Below are 21,884 nucleotides of genomic sequence, written 5' to 3' on the forward strand. Positions count from 1 at the left end.
ACATTTAATCAGTACCATTGTTTTCCTGTTGGACAAATAAGGAAGGTAGAGTTTTGATTAAGTAACTTGCCCACGATCATATAGCTGGTAAGTTTTCAGAATAACTTACGGAGCAAGACCCTCTGACTTCCCAGCCCACACGTCAAAGCTGTCCACTGCCTCTCCCTAGTGCAGAGATGTGGGAGGACGGCAGCACCTCTAGTGAAAGTTTTACAGAGTAATATCTGAAAAGGCTAGGAGATGACAGATGCTAAAATTACTTTTTTTGTTTTATTTTGTGTTTGAATAATTCGCATACCATGAAAATTAAATTTCACACTTAATTTTTAAATGCTTTTTATTAAATTATTTAATTTAATTTATTTATTAAATTTATTTATTAAATTTTATTGCGAAATGTAACATGTATACAGAAAAAAGCAATAATTTTCAAAGTACATTTTAACATGTAGTTACAGAACAGATTTCAGAGTTTTCAGGTTTTTCCTTCTAGCTGTTCCAAAACACTGGAAGTTAAAAGGAATATCACTATAGTGATTTAGCAGTCACATTTGTTTGTTAAATGCTATCTTCTCTGTTATAACTCCTCCTTCTCCTTTGAATCTACTCCCAGTCTAAAGGTGGGGGGGTCTTTGGGCTATGCCCATTCTGACTTTTTCATTTAAAAAAATGAAAAAAAATGTTGAAAAGGGGTATCAACAATATAGGATAAGGGGTTGGAGTTAGTTGATATTCTTGGGGAGGCCGGCCTCGCTGGGTTTCAGGACTTATCTGGCCTAGGAACCATCTGGAAGTTATAGGTTTCGGGAAAGTAAACTTAGTACCTGAAACTTTTATAGAGTCTCAGTTAGAGCCCTAGGTCTCTTTGAGTTAACAGGACTGATATTAATTCGAGTATGGCAAACCATGGCTATTAGCAATATCTAACTGAAGCTCACATAAGAGTAGCCTCCATTCAAAAATCTGTAGCATTTCTATACACTAGCAATGAACAAGCGGAGGGGGAAATCAAGAAACGAATCCCATTTACAATTGCAACTAAAAGAATAAAATACCTAGGAATAAATTTAACTAAAGAGACAAAAAACCTATATAAAGAAAACTACAAAAAACTGCTAAAAGAAATCACAGAAGACCTAAACAGATGGAAGGGCATACCGTGTTCATGGATTGGAAGACTAAATATAGTTAAGATGTCAATCCTACCTAAATTGATTTACAGATTCAATGCAATACCAATCAAAATCCCAACAACTTATTTTTCAGAAATAGAAAAACCAATAAGCAAATTTATCTGGAAGGGCAGGGTGTCCCGAATTGCTAAAAACATCTTGAGGAAAAAAAACGAAGCTGGAGGTCTCGCGCTGTCTGACTTTAAGGCATATTATGAAGCCACAGTGGTCAAAACAGCATGGTATTGGCATAAAGATAGATATATCGACCAATGGAATCGAATAGAGTGCTCAGATATAGACCCTCTCATCTATGGACATTTGATCTTCGATAAGGCAGTCAAGCCAACTCACCTGGGACAGAACAGTCTCTTCAATAAATGGTGCCTAGAGAACTGGATATCCATATGCAAAAGAATGAAAGAAGACCCATATCTCACACCCTACACAAAAGTTAACTCAAAATGGATCAAAGATCTAAACATTAGGTCTAAGACCATAGAACAGTTAGAGGAAAATGTAGGGAGATATCTTATGAATCTTACAATTGGAGGCGGTTTTATGGACCTTACACCTAAAGCAAGAGCACTGAAGAAGGAAATAAATAAATGGGAACTCCTCAAAATTAAACACTTTTGTGCATCAAAGAACTTCATCAAGAAAGTAGAAAGACAGCCTACACAATGGGAATCAATATTTGGAAACGACATATCAGATAAAGGTCTAGTATCCAGAATTTATAATGAGATTGTTCAACTCAACAACAAAAAGACAGCCAACCCAATTACAAAATGGGAAAAAGACTTGAATAGACACCTCTCAGAGGAGGAAATACAAATGGCCAAAAGACACATGAAGAGATGCTCAATGTCCCTGGCCATTAGAGAAATGCAAATCAAAACCACAATGAGATATCATCTCACACCCACCAGAATGGCCATTATCAACAAAACAGAAAATGACAAGTGCTGGAGAGGATGCGGTGAAAGAGGCACACTTATCCACTGTTGGTGGGAATGTCAAAGGGTGCAACCACTGTGGAAGGCAGTTTGGCGGTTCCTCAAAAAGCTGAATATAGAATTGCCATACGACCCAGCAATACCATTGCTGGGAATCTACTCAAAGGAATTAAGGGCAAAAACTCAAACGGACATTTGCACACCAATGTTTATAGTAGCGTTATTTACAATTGCAAAGAGATGGAAACAGCCAAAATGTCCATCAACAGACGAGTGGCTAAACAAACTGTGGTATATACATACGATGGAATATTATGCAGCTTTAAGACAGAATAAACTTATGAAGCATGTAATAACATGGATGGACCTAGAGAACATTATGCTGAGTGAGTCTAGCCAAAAACTAAAAGACAAATACTGTATGGTCCCAATGATGTAATCGACACTCGAGAATAAACTTGGAATATGTCATAGGTAACAGAGTTCAGCAGGAGTTAGAAACAGGGTAAGATAATGGGTAATTGGAGCTGATGGAATACAGACTGTGCAATAGGACTAGATACAAAAACTCAAAAATGGACAACACAATAATACCTAATTGTAAAGTAATCATGTTAAAATACCGAATGAAGCTGCATCCAAGCTATAGGTTTTTGTTTTGTTTTGTTTTGTTTGTTTTGTTCTTATTATTATTACTTTTATTTTTTTTCTCTATATCAACATTCTATATCTTTTTCGGTTATATTGCTAGTTCTTCTAAACCGATGCAAATGTACTAAGAAACGATGATCATGCATCTATGTGATGATGTTAAGAATTACTGATTGCATATGTAGAATGGTATGATTTCTAAAAAAAAAAAAAAAAAAAAAAATGGTCAGCACAATACTGCCTAATTGTAATGTAATTATGTTGGAACGCTGAATGAAGCTGCATCTGAGCTATAGTTTTTTTTTTCTCTTATATATTTTTGTACTTTTTATTTTTAGTTTTGTTTTCTCTCTGTGTTATCACTTTATTTCTTTTTCTGTTGTCGTGCTATTTCTTTCTCTAAATCGATGCATATGTACTGAGAAATGATGACCATACACCTATGTGATGATATTAAGAATTACTGATTGCATATGTAGAACGGAATGATTTCTAAATGTTGTGTTAGTTAATTTTTTTTAATTAATAAAAAAATTTAAAAAAAAAAAAAAGAGTAGCCTCCAGAATAGCCTTTCAACTCCCGTTGAGCTGTCTTAGCTACTGATACCTTATTTTGTTACATTTCTTTTCCTCCTTTTTGTACAGAAGGCATTGTAGATTCCACTATACCAGGACCAAGCTCAACCCAAGGAGTCACACCCCACATTGTCAGGGAGACTTTCACCCCTAAACGTCATGAACCACTTAGTGGGGAGAGTATTAATTTTCCTTGCAGAGTTGAGCTTAGAGAGAGGCCACATCTGAGCAACCAAAGAGGTTGCCTGGAAGCAACTCAGGCATAGTATAGGCAATGCTAGCTTCTCTGCTACAGAAATAAGTTTCATAAGGGCAAGCCTCAAAATCAAGGGCTTGGTATATTTTCTTGGGAGTCTTTAATGTTTGAGAGAGTATCAGGGGTTTTCCCAGGCAGGAAAATTTAGTATTTCCATAGTTTTTCTCTAGTCCCTCAGGAGAATCTACAATACTTTTTAATTTTTAATTTTTATTTTTATTTATGACTGTAGATTTAATCAGTGGAATACATGGCACTATACATCTCCCTTTCAATCATATTCACCTTCAATATGGTAATTACTTGTAACTAATACTAATTAGTTATCATCATTTCTATCTGTTCTCTTGCATTTAGGTTTAACTTTATTGAATAACCTTTCCTCCATCTCTAGCTTTTATGTACCGTTAAGTCTGCTCTAGTCTAGTGTAACCTCTGAGATTACCTTTACCAAAGTCATAACAGCAAAATCATATAGTATCTGTACTTTTGTGTCTGATTTATTTCACTTAGCTTTATGTCCTTAAGGTTAATCCATGTTGTCATGTGCTTCAGGATCTCATTTCATCTTATTGCTACATAATATTCCATTGTATTATACACCATATTTTGTTTACCCGCTCATCTGTTGATGGCCACTTGGATTGTTTCCATCTCTTAGCAATTGTGAATAGTGCCACCATGAACATCAGTGTGCAAATGTCTGTTTGTGTCACTGCTTTCAGCTTTTCTGGGAATATACTAAGTATTGGTATTTTCAGGTCAGAGGGCAATTCAATGTTTAATTTTCTGAGGAATCACCAAACTGTTTTCCACAGTGGCTGCACAATTAAACATTCCCACTAACAGTGTTCCAATTTCTTCACATCCTCTCCAACATTTATAGTTTTCTGTTGTTTTTATAGCAGCCATTCTTATGGGTGTGAGGTGTTATCTCATTGTCGTCTTGATTTCCATTTCCTTTATAGCTAAGGGAGCATCTCTTCATGTGCTTTTTAGCCATCTGTATTTACTCTTCATTAAAGTGTCTATTCACATACTCTGCACATTTTATTAATTGGGTTGTTTGTTCTTTTGTTGTTGAGCTGTATAATTTCTTTATATACACAGGATACCAAACTTGTATCCAATATGTGTTTCCAAATATTTCCTCCCATTGAATTGGCTGCCTCTTCACCTTTTTCACAAAGTCCTTTGAGGCACAGAAGCTTTTGATCTTAAGGAGTTCCCATTTGTCTATTTTTTCTCTCACTGCTTATGCTCTAGGTATAAAGTTTAAGAAGCTACCTTCTATTACTAGATCTTGAAGATGTTTCCCTGCATTTTCTTCTAGAAGTTTTATGGTACTGGCTCTTACATTTAGGTCTTTAATCCATTTTAAATTAATTTTTGTATAGGGTGTAAGGTAGGGGTCCTCTTTCATTCTTTTGGCTATTGATATCCAATTCTCCCATGCCCATTTATTGAAAAGACTATTCTGTCCCAGTTCAGTGGATTTGGGGGCTTATCAAAGATCAGTTGTCCATAGATTTGGTCATCTATCTCTGCACTCTCAATTCAGTTCCATTGGTCAATATTTCTATCTGTGTGCAAGTATCATTCTGCTTTTTTTTTCAAGCAAATCATTTTTTTATTTTTCAAAAATCTAATTCAAAAATGCTGTTTACAACCAATTTTCAGTCAGGGAACTATTGATTAGACTGGAACAGCAACAGTTGCCTTTAAGCCTGTAGATAACTACAAAAAAATAAAAAAGGCTGAAATGTGTCAACACTAAGTTTAGCGTCTCCATCAAAAATTAGTTCATATATTTACTACCCCTAGAATGTGCATAAATTTTCAAACAAGTAGGAACGTTTGACTGGTCCAAGCATTCAAATGACATATCTTAATTCAAAGCAGAATTCTCGAATCTTACGATCAAGCATAATGGTAACCTCGTGAAGCAGAATAGGCATACCAAGAAAAACAATTAACAGAAGTCCAGAATATTAGCAATGACATAATGGTCTGAATTTGGCACGTAAATTAACACTAAATACCTTTAATTTTCTTTTGTGATGGTTTTATCTACAAAACTTATGCTAGTACCAATGTTCAGTGAGAAAAGCAGCTAAGCTATTGGTTGGGTTTGGCCCAGATGACTGGACCAAGTTCTTTAACAACAAACCTGAACAGATGTAACTGTTCCACATATTCAACAACAGTGGTTTTAAAACTGAAACCTTGCTAAAATTTTCTCTAGTGAAAAGGCTACACTTTTCCTAGAGGCTACACTAGGTCTAATTATTCTTTAAAATAACCCCTCTCCCCCAGTAAAACCAAAACCAAAACTTGTTATTTTCACCATTACCAAGAACTATCTCTGTGAAATCTATTTCAACAAGTTAATCTCTCTCCCTGTGGGTACACTTTCTGCAAACTAAAATCTAAATCTAACTCTTGTTAACCATTGCAAACAGGGATTATGGTAAGAACTGACTATTACAACCAAACCATCAATTAAAAGCTGAACCTAAGAAAAAACATATTGAGTATCTTGAAGTGAAAGAACTACAATGAGATGCTGAGATACAACCTAAAATGGTGTATCTCTCTGCCTATAAAAATTCCAACTCAAGAAGTGGGCGGGCCGCGGTGGCTCAGCGGGCAAAGTGCTTGCCTGCTATGCCGGAGGACCTCGGTTCGATTCCCGGCCCCAGCCCATGTAACGAAAACGGAGAAACAAAATACAATAAAAAAAACAAGAAAATGTTTAAAAGATGTTTCCCTTTCTTCCTCTCTTCCTTCCTTCTATCCTTCCTTCCTTCTCTCTGTCTTTCCTTTAAAAAAAAAAAAAAAATAAAAAAAAAAAAAAAAAAAAAAAAAAAAAAAAAAAATTCCAACTCAAGAAGTTCACAATAAGAAACAGGTAGCAACGTCCAAATACATTATGTTTTAGATAACTGAATAATTACAACTGATCGAAGATGGAAAAAAATAGTAAATACAAAACCCCAAGAAAAGTGAGATTAAGGTGATTCCCAAATGCAGTTTTTATAGATGAGGCCAAGGTAATCAGTTTAAAAAGTGATTTTTCAGCTATCCAGATACTCTGTGGCCAAAAGGTCAGGAATGAAGCAAAGCTCTAAGCAATCTGAAGAAATAAAGAAATTGTGGCCTCTGATGAATAGATGGGCATTTTTATGAGTTTTAAAAATAAATTTTATCGAATTTAATGATTCTTATTTTTAATGTAGTAACATTTGACCATAAGAACCAGACCAAAAGTCCTTTTATTTCGGTATATTAACCTCTGCTTTAAATGTTATATTCTATTTAATACCCCAAATGCAGAAATTTGTCTAGAATATAATAAGACAAAACCTATGCAAATACAAGTCTAAGACTATGCTATAACATGGAAAGACTAAAATTGATGTGCAAAGTGAAAAGGAAGATAGCAGCCATATGGTAGCCCATGACAGACTCTGGGATCTGTCCTGTAACTACTTGTTAAAGAATGCTTTGAAAACTATTGCTTTTTTATTTCTTTGCTTTGTATATATGTTATACTATACAAATAAGAAGTTACAAAAAAAAGAAAGAGAGCAGCATCTGCAACAAACAGTAAAACAAAGAAAAAAGTTAAGTCCTGCATGTGTCTCCACTTTACTGCAACCATGTTTGAAAAAGGAGCCTATTTTACTAGGCCAAGAGGCTGGAATCTACTTGGTATTTTGTATTGAGAGGTCCAGGTTGAGTTGTGCTCACAGGAGCAGCTGGGTAGTGTGATTCTGGGTGGGCTGAGTGACCTGTGCTTTCAGAGAAGCAGGAAAGGGTCCTCTTGGTGTGCTGCAGTCTCTTAGACAGAGTACACCAAAGGAGTGAACAGTGAAAGAAACTGGTCTTCTTTCTTGATTTTCTGCTATTTGTACCGGTCCTCCTCCCCTGATGACTTGCTGTCATTCATTTTTCTGTCGAGTTTTGTCATTATATTTCAAGCAAGTGAAAAAAATGCCTCTTCTACATTTGTACTGGATTTTACACTTGTCTCCAAGAAATTAATCCTACTCAGTTGCTTACTTTTTGCCTCTTTCTTTTAATACTTGTCTTTTGACATTCATATTACACTGTCACCCAGGATCACCCAATTTTTAATATTGTCAAAGGATTTTTCATATGTGATGTCATAGGCCAGCATAATTCCTATGGTTCTTCTATAGTTCACTGTCATAATTGTTCAGAGTCTTTCCTGACCCGCTGTGTCCCATATCTGAACCTTAATTTTCTTTCCATCTTACACTATTGTTTTGATTTTAAAATAAGTTCCTATAGTGGAGATGAAGGTGGTGCTGAGGGTATGCTCAGAGAAGCAGACAGGAGGCGGGTCCTGCGCACCTCTAAGTCACCAATCAGCAGCAGCTTGAACAGATAACCACACGTCTTCCCCATCTTCTCGTTCCAGCCCTCTGACCAGAGGCGTGAGAGCGCCATGCCGTTTTGACTACTATGGCTTTATAGTAAGCTTTAAATTCAGGAAGTGATAGTCCTCCCACTTTGTTCTTCTTTTTTAGGATATCTTTAGCTCTTCAGGGTCTTTTTTTCCTTCCGTATAAATTTGATAATTAGCCTTTCCTAATCTTCAGAGTAGGTTATTGTAATTTTGATTGGTATTGCACTGAATCATAAATCACCTTGGGTAGAATTGGCATCTTAATGACATTTAACCTTCCTATCCCTGAACATGAAATGCCCTTAATCTGTTTAGGTCTTTTTTTTTTTTACATGGGCAGGCACCGGGAATCAAACCTGGGTCCTCTGGCATCGAAGGCAAGCATTCCTGCCTGCTGAGCCACCGTGGCCCGCCCTGTTTAGGTCATTTTTAAATTTCTCTTAGCAATGTTTCATTGTTTTCTGTGTACAAGTCCTTGACGTCCCTGGTTAGGCTTATTCCTAGATACCTGATTCTTTTGGTCATTGTTGTCAAATGGAATTTTTCCCTTGTCTCCTCAGATTGGTCATTGCTTGTGTATAGAAACATTACTGATTATTGTACATTAATCCTGTATTCCTCTACTTTGCTGAATTTATTAGCTCCAGTAGCTTTGCGTTAGATCTCTCAGGGTTTTCCAAGTATAGAATCATGTCATCTGTAAAATTTTATTTCTTCCTTCCTATTTGGATGACTTTTATTTCTTTCTCCTGCCTGATTGCTGTAGCTAGGATTTCTAGTACAATTTTGAATAATAAATGGTGACAATGGGCATCCTTGTCCTGTCACCAGTCTTAGGGGGAATGCTTTGAATCTGTCACCATTAAGTATGATGCTGGCTATGGGTTTTTCATGTATGTCGTTTATGATATTGAGGAAGTTTCCTTCTATTCTTCACTTTTGAAGTATTTTTATCAGAAAAGGATGCTGAATTTTGTCAAATACTTTTAATTGATATGATCATGTGATTTTTTTCCCTTTTGATTTGTTAATGTACTGTATTACGTTTATTATTTTTTTCTTCTTTTTCTTGTGGTGAACCACACTGGTATAAACCCCATTAGTCATGCTGTATAATTCTTTTAATGTGTCATTAGATTCAATTTGCTAGTATTTTATTCAGAATTTTTGCATCTGTGTTCATAGATGGTCTGTAGTTCTCCTACCTTGTAGCATGTTTATCCGGTTTTGGTTATTAGAGTGATGTTAGCTCCATAAAATGAGTTAGGTGGCATTCCTTTTACTGCAATTTTTTAGAAGAGTTTGTGCAGGATTAGTGTTAGTTGTTTTTGAAATGTTTAATTAAATTCCCCGGTGAAGCTGTCTGATCCTAGGCTTTTCTTTGTAGGAAGATTGATTAAATCTCTTTACTTGTATTTGGTTTGTTGAGAAATTATATTTCTTCTTGAGTCAATATAGATAGTTCATATGTTTCTAGAAATTAGTCCATTTCATCTAAGTTGTCTAGTTTGTTGCCATATAGTTATTTATAGTATTCTCTTATGAGTTTTTTCATTTCTTTAGGATCCATGGTAATGAACCCCCTCTCATTTCTGATTGTGTTTATTTGCATCCTCTCTCTTTTTTTCTTTCTCAGCCTAGCTAGGGGTCCATTGATTTTATTGATTTTCTCAAAGAACCAACTTTTGGTTTTACTGACTCTTTATATTGCTTTTGTTGTTCTCAAGTTTATTTATTTCTGCTTTAATCTTTGTTATTTCTCTTCTTTTATTTGCTTTGGAGTTAGTTTTCTGTTTTTTCTCTAATTTCTTCAGATGAGCAGTTCAGTTCTCAATTTCTGTTGACTCTTCTTTTTTTTTTTATTAATTAAAAAAAAAAGAAATTAACACAACATTTATAAATCATTCCATTCTACATATGCAATCAGTAATTCTTAATATCATCACATAGATGTATGATCATCATTTCTTAGTACATTTGCATCGATTTAGGAAAAGAACTAGCAAAACAACAGAAAAAGATATAGAATGTTAATATAGAGAAAAAAATAAAAATAATAATAATAATAAAAAATAAAAATATATATATTAAAAAAAGGAAAAAGAAAAAAAAACAAAAGACACAAACAAACAAGCAAACAACAACAAAAAACTATAGCTCAGATGCAGCTTCATTCAGTGTTTTAACATAATTACATTACTGTTAGGTATTATTGTGCTGTCCATTTTTGAGTTTTTGTATCAAGTCCTGTTGCACAGTCTGTATCCCTTCAGCTCCAATTACGCATTATCTTACCCTGTTTCTAACTCCTGCTGGTCTCTGTTACCAATGACATATTCCAAGTTTATTCTCGAATGTCGGTTCACATCAGTGGGACCATACAGTATTTGTCCTTTAGTTTTTGGCTAGACTCACTCAGCATAATGTTCTCTAGGTCCATCCATGTTATTACATGCTTCATAAGTTTATTCTGTCTTAAAGCTGCATAATATTCCATCGTATGTATATACCACAGTTTGTTTAGCCACTCGTCTGTTGATGGACATTTTGGCTGTTTCCATCTCTTTGCAATTGTAAATAACGCTGCTATAAACATTGGTGTGCAAATGTCCGTTTGTGTCCCTGCCTCTAAGTCCTTTGAGTAGATACCTAGCAATGGTATTGCTGGGTCGTATGGCAATTCTGTATTCAGTTTTTTGAGGAACCGCCAAACTGCCTTCCACAGTGGTTGCACCCTTTGACATTCCCACCAACAGTGGATAAGTGTGCCTCTTTCTCCGCATCCTCTCCAGCACTTGTCATTTTCTGTTTTGTTGATAATGGCCATTCTGGTGGGTGTGAGATGATATCTCATTGTGGTTTTGATTTGCATTTCTCTAATGGCCAGGGACATTGAGCATCTCTTCATGTGCCTCTTGGCCATCCGTATTTCCTCTTCTGGTAGGTGTCTGTTCAAGTCTTTTTCCCATTTTGTAATTGGGTTGGCTGTCTTTTTGTTGTTGAGTTGAACAATCTCTTTATAAATTCTGGATACTAGACCTTTATCTGATATGTCGTTTCCAAATATTGATTCCCATTGTGTAGGCTGTCTTTCTACTTTCTTGATGAAGTTCTTTGATGCACAAAATGTTTAATTTTGAGGAGTTCCCATTTATTTATTTCCTTCTTCAGTGCTCTTGCTTTAGGTTTAAGGTCCATAAAACCGCCTCCAATTGTAGGTTTCATAAGATATCTCCCTACATTTTCCTCTAACTGTTTTATGGTCTTAGACCTAATGTTTAGATGTTTGATCCATTTTGAGTTAACTTTTTGAGTTATAGGGTGTGAGATACGGATCCTCTTTCATTCTTTTGCATATGGATATCCAGTTCTCTAGGCACCATTTATTGAAGAGACTGTTCTGTCCCAGGTGAATTGGCTTGACTGCCTTATCAAAGATCAAATGTCCATAGATGAGAGGGTCTATATCTGAGCACTCTATTCGATTCCATTGGTCGATATATCTATCTTTATGCCAATACCATGCTGTTTTGACCACTGTGGCTTCATAATATGCCTTAAAGTCCGGCAGCGTGAGACCTCCAGCTTCGTTTTTTTTCCTCAAGATGTTTTTAGCAATTCGGGACACCCTGCCCTTCCAGATAAATTTGCTTATTGGTTTTTCTATTTCTGAAAAATAAGTTGTTGGGATTTTGATTGGTATTGCATTGAATCTGTAAATCAATTTAGGTAGGATTGACATCTTAACTATATTTAGTCTTCCAATCCATGAACACGGTATGCCCTTCCATCTATTTAGGTCTTCTGTGATTTCTTTTAACAGTTTTTTGTAGTTTTCTTTATACAGGTTTTTTGTCTCTTTAGTTAAATTTATTCCTAGGTATTTTATTCTTTTAGTTGCAATTGTAAATGGGATTCGTTTCTTGATTTCCCCCTCAGCTTGTTCATTGCTCGTGTATAGAAATGCTACAGATTTTTGAATGTTGATCTTGTAACCTGCTACTTTGCTGTACTCATTTATTAGCTCTAGTAGTTTTGTTGTGGATTTTTCCAGGTTTTCGACGTATAGTATCATATCGTCTCCAAACAGTGATAGTTTTACTTCTTCCTTTCCAATGTTGATGCCTTGTATTTCTTTTTCTTGTCTAATTGCTCTGGCTAGAACCTCCAACACAATGTTGAATAATAGTGGTGATAATGGACATCCTTGTCTTGTTCCTGATCTTAGGGGGAAAGTTTTCAATTTTTCCCCATTGAGGATGATATTAGCTGTGGGTTTTTCATATATTCCCTCTGTCATTTTAAGGAAGTTCCCTTGTATTCCTATCTTTTGAAGTGTTTTCAACAGGAAAGGATGTTGAATCTTGTCAAATGCCTTCTCTGCATCAATTGAGATGATCATGTGATTTTTCTGCTTTGATTTGTTGATATGGTGTATTACATTAATTGATTTTCTTATGCTGAACCATCCTTGCATACCTGGGATGAATCCTACTTGGTCATGGTGTATAATTCTTTTAATGTGTTGTTGGATTCGATTTGCTAGAATTTTATTGAGGATTTTTGCATCTATATTCATTAGAGAGATTGGTCTGTAGTTTTCTTTTTTTGTAATATCTTTGTCTGGTTTTGGTATGAGGGTGATGTTGGCTTCATAGAATGAATTAGGTAGCTTTACCTCCACTTTGATTTTTTTGAAGAGTTTGAGGAGAGTTGGTACTAATTCTTTCTGGAATGTTTGATAGAATTCACATGTGAAGCCGTCTGGTCCTGGACTTTTCTTTTTAGGAAGCTTTTGAATGACTGATTCAATTTCTTTACTTGTGATTGGTTTGTTGAGGTCATCTATTTCTTCTTGAGTCAAAGTTGGTTATTCATGCCTTTCCAGGAACCCGTCCATTTCATCTAAATTGTTGTATTTATTAGCGTAAAGTTGTTCATAGTATCCTGTTATAACCTCCTTTATTTCTGTGAGGTCAGTGGTTATGTCTCCTCTTCCATTTCTGATCTTATTTATTTGCGTCCTCTCTCTTCTTCTTTTTGTCAATCTTGCTAAGGGCCCATCAATCTTATTGATTTTCTCATAGAACCAACTTCTGGTCTTATTGATTTTCTCTGTTGTTTTCATGTTCTCAATTTCATTTATTTCTGCTCTAATCTTTGTTATTTCTTTCCTTTTGCTTGCTTTGGGATTAGTTTGCTGTTCTTTCTCCAGTTCTTCCAAGTGGACAGTTAATTCCTGAATTTTTGCCTTTTCTTCTTTTCTGATATAGGCATTTATGGCAATAAATTTCCCTCTTAGCACTGCCTTTGCTGCATCCCATAAGTTTTGATATGTTGTGTTTTCGTTTTCATTCGCCTGGAGATATTTACTAATTTCTCTTGCAATTTCTTCCTTGACCCATTCGTTGTTTAAGAGTGTGTTGTTGAGCCTCCACGTATTTGTGAATTTTCTGGCACTCCACCTATTATTGATTTCCAACTTCATTCCTTTATGATCTGAGAAAGTGTTGTGTATGATTTCAATCTTTTTAAATTTGTTAAGACTTGCTTTGTGACCCAGCATATGATCTATCTTTGAGAATGATCCATGAGCACTTGAGAAAAAGGTGTATCCTGCTGTTGTGGGTGTATCTTTTGATTGGGGAATTCAATCCATTAACATTTAGTGTTATTACTGTTCGGATTATATTTTCCTCTACCATTTTGGCTTTTGTATTATATATATCATATCTGATTTTCCTTCTTTCTACACTCTTCTCCATACCTCTCTCTTCTGTCTTTTCGTATCTGACTCTAGTGCTCCCTTTAGTATTTCTTGCAGAGCTGGTCTCTTGGTCACAAATTCTCTCAGTGACTTTTTGTCTGAAAATGTTTTAATTTCTCCCTCATTTTTGAAGGACAATTTTGCTGGATATAGAAGTCTTGATTGGCAGTTTTTCTCTTTTAGTAATTTAAATATATTATCCCACTGTCTTCTAGCTTCCATGGTTTCAGCTGGGAAATCTACACATAGTCTTATTGGGTTTCCCTTGTATGTGATGGATTGTTTTTCTCTTGCTGCTTTCAAGATCCTCTCTTTCTCTTTGACCTCTGACATTCTAACTAGTAAGTGTCTTGGAGAACGCCTATTTGGGTCTATTCTCTTTGGGGTGCGCTGCACTTCTTGGATCTGTAATTTTAGGTCTTTCATAAGAGTTGGGAAATTTTCAGTGATAATTTCTTCCATTAGTTTTTCTCCTCCTTTTCCCTTCTCTTCTCCTTCTGGGACACCCATAACACTTATATTTGTGCGCTTCATATTGTCATTCAGTTCCCTGATCCCCTGTCCAAATTTTTCCATTCTTTTCCCTATAGTTTCTGTTTCTTTTTGGAATTCAGATGTTCCATCCTCCAGTTCACTAATTCTAGCTTCTGTCTCTTTAAATCTACCATTGTAGGTTTCCATTGTTTTTTCCATCTTTTCTACTTTGTCCTTCACTCCCATAAGTTCTGTGATTTGTTTTTTCAGATTTTCTATTTCTTCTTTTTGTTCAGCCCATGTCTTCTTCATGTCCTCCCTCAATTTATTGATTTGGTTTTTGAAGAGGTTTTCCATTTCTGTTTGTATATTCAGCATTAGTTGTCTCAGCTCCTGTATCTCATTTGAACTATTGGTTTGTTCCTTTGACTGGGCCATATTCTCAATTTTCTGAGCATGATCCATTATCTTCTGCTGGCGTCTGGGCATTTAGTCAGATTTCCCTGGGTGTTGGACCCAACAGGTTGAAAGATTTTTCTGTTAAATCTCTGGGTTCTGTTTTTCTTATCCTGCCCAGTAGGTGGCGCTTGTGGCGCTCGTCTGTCTGTGGGTCCCACCAGTAAAAGATGCTGTGGCTCCTTTAACTTTGGAAAACTCTTGCTGTGGGGGCGGGTCGCCATCCGAAGCGGCTTGGGGGAGTGCCGATCCGAATCTCCCAGCCGGCCCGGGAATCCATGCGTGGGGAGGGTCGCCGGCCTCCGCGGCTTGGGGGAGTGCCGGTCCAAATCTCCCAGCCGGCCCGGGACGCCAAGCGTGGCGGGAGGGTGCCGACCACCACGGCTTGGGGGATTGCCTATCCAACGTTCCCAGCCGGACCGGGAAGCCATGTGTGTGGAAGGGACCCCGGTCGCCGGTCTCCGCGGCTTGGGGGACTTCCAATCCAATTCTCCCAGCCAGTCCGGGGGGCCGCACGTGGTGGGGGGCTCCAGCTGGCCTGGGAAGGAGAGAGGGAGGGACTCCGGCCGCCAGCCGCCCCAGCCCGGGGAATCGCGCGCCCCTCAGTGATCTCACCGCAGCGGATTCTCCCTGCTGGTTCAGCCGTTCCAGAATGGGGTACACTGTCTTTTTGCTCTCTGTCGTGGCTCTAGGAGCTGTTCTGTACCGTTTCTATTTCTTTGGTAGCTGTTTTGGAGGAGGAACTAAGACCTGCGTGTCCTACTAAGCTGCCATCTGCTCCGGAAGTCGCTCTTCTTTTTTAATATAGGCATTTAGTGCAGTCAGTTTCCCCTCAGCACTGCCTTTGCCACATCCTATAAGTTCTGATATGTTGTATTCTCATTTTCATTTATCTCCAGATATTTACCAATTTCTCTAGCAATTTCTTCTTTGACGCACTGACTTTGTAAGAGTGTGTTGTTCAATCTTCATATATTTGTAAAGGTACTAGTTCTTTGGTGATTATTAATTTACAGCTTCATTCCTTGTGGTCAGAGAAAGTACTTTGGATAATTTCAATCTTTTTAAATTTATAAAGACCTGTTTTATGACCCAGCATACAATCTAACCTGAAGAACATTCCATGAGCACTAGAGAAAAGTGTATATCCTGGTGTTTTGGGGTGTAACAGTCTATATGTGTCTATTAGAACTAATTTATTTATCACATTGTTTAAGTTCTCTGTTTCCTTGGTGATCCTCTGTTGTTGTTTATGGAAGAACGTTATATTTTGAAGCCTCCCAAAATTAGTATTGAAACATCTGTAACTGCTTTCAGTTTTGCTGATGTTTGCCTCGTGTAATTTGGAGATCCTTGATTTGGAACATAAGCATTTATGATTGTTATTTCTTCTTAATGAATTGTCCCTTTTATTAATATATAGTGTCCTTATTTGCCTCTTATGACATCTTCACATTTAAAGTCTATTTTATCTTATATTAGTATAGCTACTCCTTCTTTCTTTTGATTATAACCTGCATATAACATCTTTTTTCCATCCTTTCACTTTCAGTCTGTTTCTGTCCTTGGGTCTATGATGCATTTCTTGTAAACATATATAGATAGATCATATTTTTTTAATCCATTCTGCCAATGTGTATCTTTTAATTGGTACATTTAGTCTATTAAACTCTCAAGTTATTACTGTGAAAAAAGCAGGTCTTGAGTCTACTGTCTTATCCTTTATTTTTTGTTTGTCAAATCTGTATATTCTTTTCCCTCTCCCTCTTTTTATCCTGTGAATTACCCTTATGGTACTGTTTAATTCTATGCCTGCCTCCAGACCTCCCTCTCCTGTCTTTTTTTTTTCAACCAACAAAACTCCCTTTAATATTTCTTGTAGGGCAGGTTTCTTGTTGACTAGTTCTCTCAGATTGTGTTTGTCTTTGAAGATTTTAATCTTTCCCTCAACCTTAAAGGATAACTTGACTGAATAAAGAATTCATTGCTGGAAATCTTTCTCATTCAGGATCTTACATATATCATACCACTGCCCTCTTGCCTCTGTGGTGCCTGCTGAGTAGTCCAAACTCAGTCTTACGTGGTTTCCCTTGTATGTAGTAGATCGCTTTTCTCTTGCAGCTTTCAGTACTTTCTGCTTCTCTTCAATATTTGACAGTCTTATTAGTATTGTCTTGGAATGGGTCTGTTTGGATTATTCTATTTGAGGTTCATTGGGCATCTTTGATTTGCATATTTATGTATTTTATAAGGTTTGAGAAGTTTTCTTCGATTATCTCTTCAACTAAAAATAACATTTCCAGCCTTTTACTCTTCTGGGACAACAAATAAAAGAATCATTCTTCTTTTATTTGTGCACCTTTTGTTGTCCATCATTTCCCTGAGATCCAGTTCCATTTTTCCCATCTTTCTTGCCATTTGTTCTTTTGTACACTTGGGTTCAATTGTTCTCTGTTCTAGTTTCACTTATTCTTTCTTCTGCCTCTTCATATGTGCTGTTGTGTGTCTCTCGTATATTTTTAATTTGGTCTACAGCATCTTCCATCTCTGTGAAATCTGCTGTTTTTCTATTTAATCTTTTGAATTCTTCTTTATGATCTTCTAGTGTCTTCTTGATACTCTTTATTTTTTTTCTGAATATAAATATCCATATTCTGTATCCCCTCCAGTGTTTTGATTTGGTCATTTAGCTGGGCCATTTCTGCCTGGATCTTCACATGCTTGGTGATTTTCTGCTCCATCCAGGACATTCGATTATCTAAATAAGGTTATTTTACAAGTTGGTTTCCTTCACTTGTCTAAATTTCTTTATTTACTTGGGTTTGTGTTGAATGACACCTTTTATACTTGATTTGTCAGTAATTCCCCACCAAATCAAGGTTTAGGTCTCATGTAGAGGGTGCAGTTCTTCTTGAGGGTCTATTAAAAGCTAAGCAGAACACCATACTCGGAATGTTTATATGTTAAGAATGTTCATGTTTGTATGTTGTTTTGGTTTGATAATACAAAACAAATTTTAAAAAAAAAAGCTCAGAAAAGATGCATGGGTGGTTCAGCAGCATAACACCCGCCTGTCACACAGGAGATCCATGTTCAACTCCCAGCCTGTGTGCCAAAAAAGAAAAGAAACACCAGAGAGAAAAGGAGAAAAGAGTATGATCTCTTAGGAAATCATGGAAAGACCAAATCTTTCGTGAAATTTCAGAAGTTCTAAAATATTACAGGCTTTAACCTGTAAAGTGGTCCCTTACAAGTCATTTTCAATTTGAGATCAATTTTGAAAATCTATCTTTGAGTGATTAGTTGAACTAAGTTTTTCATATATATAAGAGTCTAAAAATGTGTATTTGTATTTACTTATATATATTCCCTTAGAATTATAAGTAATAGTTGTTCTAATATTAATAACCATTTCTAAAACAGAATTCTGAGACATCAAAAAAGACCATCTCTATCATTCGTGAGGAAAGGACTACTGGTCAGATTTTTTTATACCTGCCATGAATTTTGTTTTTAACTTTTTTATTGTATAGTATAATATACATACAAAGCAATGAAATAAAAAAGCAATAGTTTTCAAAGCACTCTTCAACAAGTAGTAACAGGACAGATCTCAGAGTTTGTCATGGGCTACCATATGATCCTCTCATAATTTTCCTTCTAGCTGCTCCAGAATACAGGAGGCTAGAAGGCTTAAGTATTTTTCTAACATCACAATTGACTTTTTTCCTTCTTTTTTTGTGAAAAATAACATATATACAAAACTATAGATTTCAAAGCACAGCACCACAATTAATTGTAGAACATATTTCAGAGTTTGACATGGGTTACAGTTCCGCAATTTTAGGTTTTTACTTCTAGCTGCTCTAAAAACTGGAGACTAAAAGAGATATAAATTTAATGATTCAGCATTCATATTCATTTTTTAAATCCTATCTTCTATGTATAATTCCACCATCACCTTTGATCTTTCTATCCCACTCTTTAGGGTGTTTGGGCTACCTGCCATGAATTTTTGTGTTAAATAAAATTCCGAAATACAATCTAAGGGTTGATTCTGTACAGTAAAACTATTTTTAAGGAAATGCTTAATTAAAAACAAGAACAAAGTATAGCAGACTATAAAATAAAAGATCATCCATCATGTTGAGTGAAATAAACCAGACACAAAAGGAAAAAATAAAAAAATAAAAATAAATAAAAGATCATCCAATAAAGGATTTCCAGTATATATTGTTAAATAGAAGAGGGAAAAGGAAGATACAAAACAGTTTGTACATAGCTACCATCTGTGTACAAAAATAGACAAAGAAGGAAGTATGTATATGCTTGCATATTCATGAAGTATCTCTGGAAGAGTATATTAAGAAACTGCTAGACATGCAAATGGCTCTGGGGAGGTATGGGCTGGGTAAAGCAGGGAGGCTTATTATCACATATTCTTTAGTTACTTTTAAATTTTGAATGAGTAAATTACCCATTCAAAAAAGTACAATTAAAAAAATTACCATCGTGACTAGGATAAATGTGACTAAAGGGGAAATGACTAGAACCAAGATACCAAACTCTCACTTCTTACTGCTTCATATGTTCCAAAGACATATTGAGATGTCTTCACTTGGTAAAAGGCGTTTGGAATAACCGGTCTCTCTCATTTTCAGCGGATCAATCCCTCTGCCGAGATGGTGATGATTGATAGAATGTTCAACCAGGAAGAAAGAGCTTCTCTCTCCCGGGACAAGCGCCTGGCACTTGTCGACCCTGGTAAGAAACCTCAGAGTACAAGCTGGAGAGTGTAGCTGCTGTGTTCCAGATCCACGGGACTTTCAGGAGATCTGTCCGGACTGACCTATGGGTGCAAAACCTGAAGGGAGAGCATCATCTCTGGGGAAAAAAACCCAGGGTTAAGATCAGTGTATACATACTCTCAGAAAGTCTATTCTTTCTGAGAAATTTTACATTCAGTTAAGAGATTATGTTCCCTATTGCAAACCTAAAATTCTCAACCATTCTCCAGTTTTTGAGAACTAACTTAAGTCAGAAGCCTTCCTGGGTTAAACTTCAGCAAATTATTGAATGTTAGGGGGAAAAATCAGTAAAACACATTCTCTGTCCACAAACTAATAAACTGTAATGCCCCATTTAAGTACATTTTCTCACCCTATCAATTTCTTGCCACATTCTGCCTCTTTTTTAAAAAGTGAGTTCTCTTTATTTTTTTCTGGCTTCTAAAATTTTCTTAACCAATTAACATTATAACAATTCACTGAAAATGAATTTTACTTGTACTTTCACCATCCTACAAAAGAAATGCTTTTTACCCCCAAGTCCTGGTTCCCACTTGCATACATCATTTATACATATTTATAATCATATATATATCATGTGCAAGATAATGATTTTGTATTCTTATTTTTTCTTTTATTTAATACATCTAAAGTTTTTACAATGTAGCTATAGTTTACAGGATAAGATTTTAATGCATTAACTTGATAGTTTAGCTAATTAATTCCTCTGTTTTTGTACTATATTTTCTTGTGGCTTTACTGTCATTCTTTTAATGTATCTTCTTCTACTTACATATTAAGGTTCTGCTTGTGCTAGATACAGCACAGGAAGCCCCCAGGGAGAACGTATGAGCCTTACAGAGGCTGTGTGAGTCTAAGTAGAGTCTCAAGGAAATGCTCTGTATATGGGAGGATCCTCAAGTCTCTCCCAAAAGGGAGAGAATAATGTAGAATATATTTCTGTTCATTTTTCTTAGAATGTCAAATCGGATCATCCTATTGCATTTTGGTGAATTGGGCTTGAGGATAAACCCCCTGCTTTGTCCCAACCTCCTTAGATATAAGCACCACAGGGGCAGGGATGGTGCTTCATTCGCCTCTATCTAAGGCCTGCACAGTGTTTGAAGGATGAAATAATCTTTTTAGATTGCAAAGATACATCTACTGGATCTCATGTTTTGGGACATGGTGAACAAATTCAGTGTTCACTCTAAATGTATTTTTTGTTGTTTTATAGAGGTTGTCAAAGCCCTATTTCACTTTCATTACTTCCAGAATTAACACTTTTTCTGAACTTGCATAACAGATAGCAGTAGTCTGCCTACCTCCACCTATACCCTCAGCCCCTAAATCCTCACAAATATGTCTCCTGCCATCCTCTGGCTCTTCTTCAAGGCCTCACGTTCACAGACTCAGTTCCTCCCTATCCCACTGTCCTTTAAAGCAGGTAGCATCTTGGGTTTGGGTTGGTAATTCATTTTGTGCTCCCAGCAGAGTGCAGTTAGTTAATCCAGGGTCCCTCACCTGTGTCTAAAGGGGCTGGTGTACCGTCACCCACACAGAAGTAGCTTCATTTCAGGGCTCTCCACTCTAAGGAAGAAACCAGACTGATACCAGTACATACTTTCTCTTTCAGACTATTATTACTATCTGTTTCAAAGCAGATAGTAATAATAAAAAAATAAAAAACTAATTAAAAATAAAACCAAGAGTGAGAGACCCGGGTTTGATTCCTGGCCCATGCACTAAAAAAAAAAATCAACAAATGGTGCTACAATAATGGGATATTCACATGAAAAAAGAATGAAATGTGACTCCTACCATACAGCATACAAAAAAATAATAATTTAAGGGAAAAAATTCTGAAAAACAAAACAAAATAAAACCAAGCGATCAGGATTAAATGGAGCATTTCACGCCTTTGGTTTTCCCATTTGTCATCGAGTAGCAACCTTTTCAAAGAGGTTTAAGTTACCCTCTGGAAGCCATGGCTCCTTAGCCTTGGTTCTTTTTTTTTTAATTTGTTTATTAATTTAAAAAAATTTAACAAATGAACTATAACATTCACATATATAATCAGTAATTCACAATATCATCACATAGTTGCATATTCATCATATCTTAGAACATTTGCATCAATTCAGAAAAAGAAATAAAAAGACAACAGAAAAAGATAAAACAAAAACAGAAAAAAAAAAGATTATACATACCATACCCCTTACCCCTTGCTTTCATTAGCATTTCAAACTAAATTTATTTTAACATTTGTTCCCCTTATTATTTATTTTTATTCCATGTGTTCTACTCGTCTGTTGACAGGGTAGATAAAAGGAGCATCAGACACAAGGTTT

General features: G+C 36.0%; 1 protein-coding gene and 1 pseudogene across 3 annotated transcripts in view; one reads left to right on the plus strand and one right to left on the minus strand.

Annotated features, from left to right (window-relative positions):
- Positions 1-21,884, plus strand: part of BICRAL (BICRA like chromatin remodeling complex associated protein) — a 101,619-nt gene that overhangs the window by 70,755 nt on the left and 8,980 nt on the right. For all 3 annotated transcript variants that reach the window (XR_013176124.1, XM_077161824.1, XM_077161825.1), the window contains exon 11: positions 19,408-19,510. Coding sequence is in view for 2 of the 3 variants with exons in the window: in XM_077161824.1 (XP_077017939.1) it covers positions 19,408-19,510 (103 nt within the window). In the remaining variant the exon portion in view is untranslated. The remainder of the gene's footprint in view (positions 1-19,407; positions 19,511-21,884) is intronic.
- LOC143682234 (ras-related protein Rab-8B pseudogene) lies at positions 7,302-8,151 on the minus strand (annotated as a pseudogene).

The sequence above is a fragment of the Tamandua tetradactyla genome, chromosome 5, assembly GCF_023851605.1.
Source record: "Tamandua tetradactyla isolate mTamTet1 chromosome 5, mTamTet1.pri, whole genome shotgun sequence".
Taxonomy (NCBI): Eukaryota; Metazoa; Chordata; class Mammalia; order Pilosa; family Myrmecophagidae; genus Tamandua; species Tamandua tetradactyla.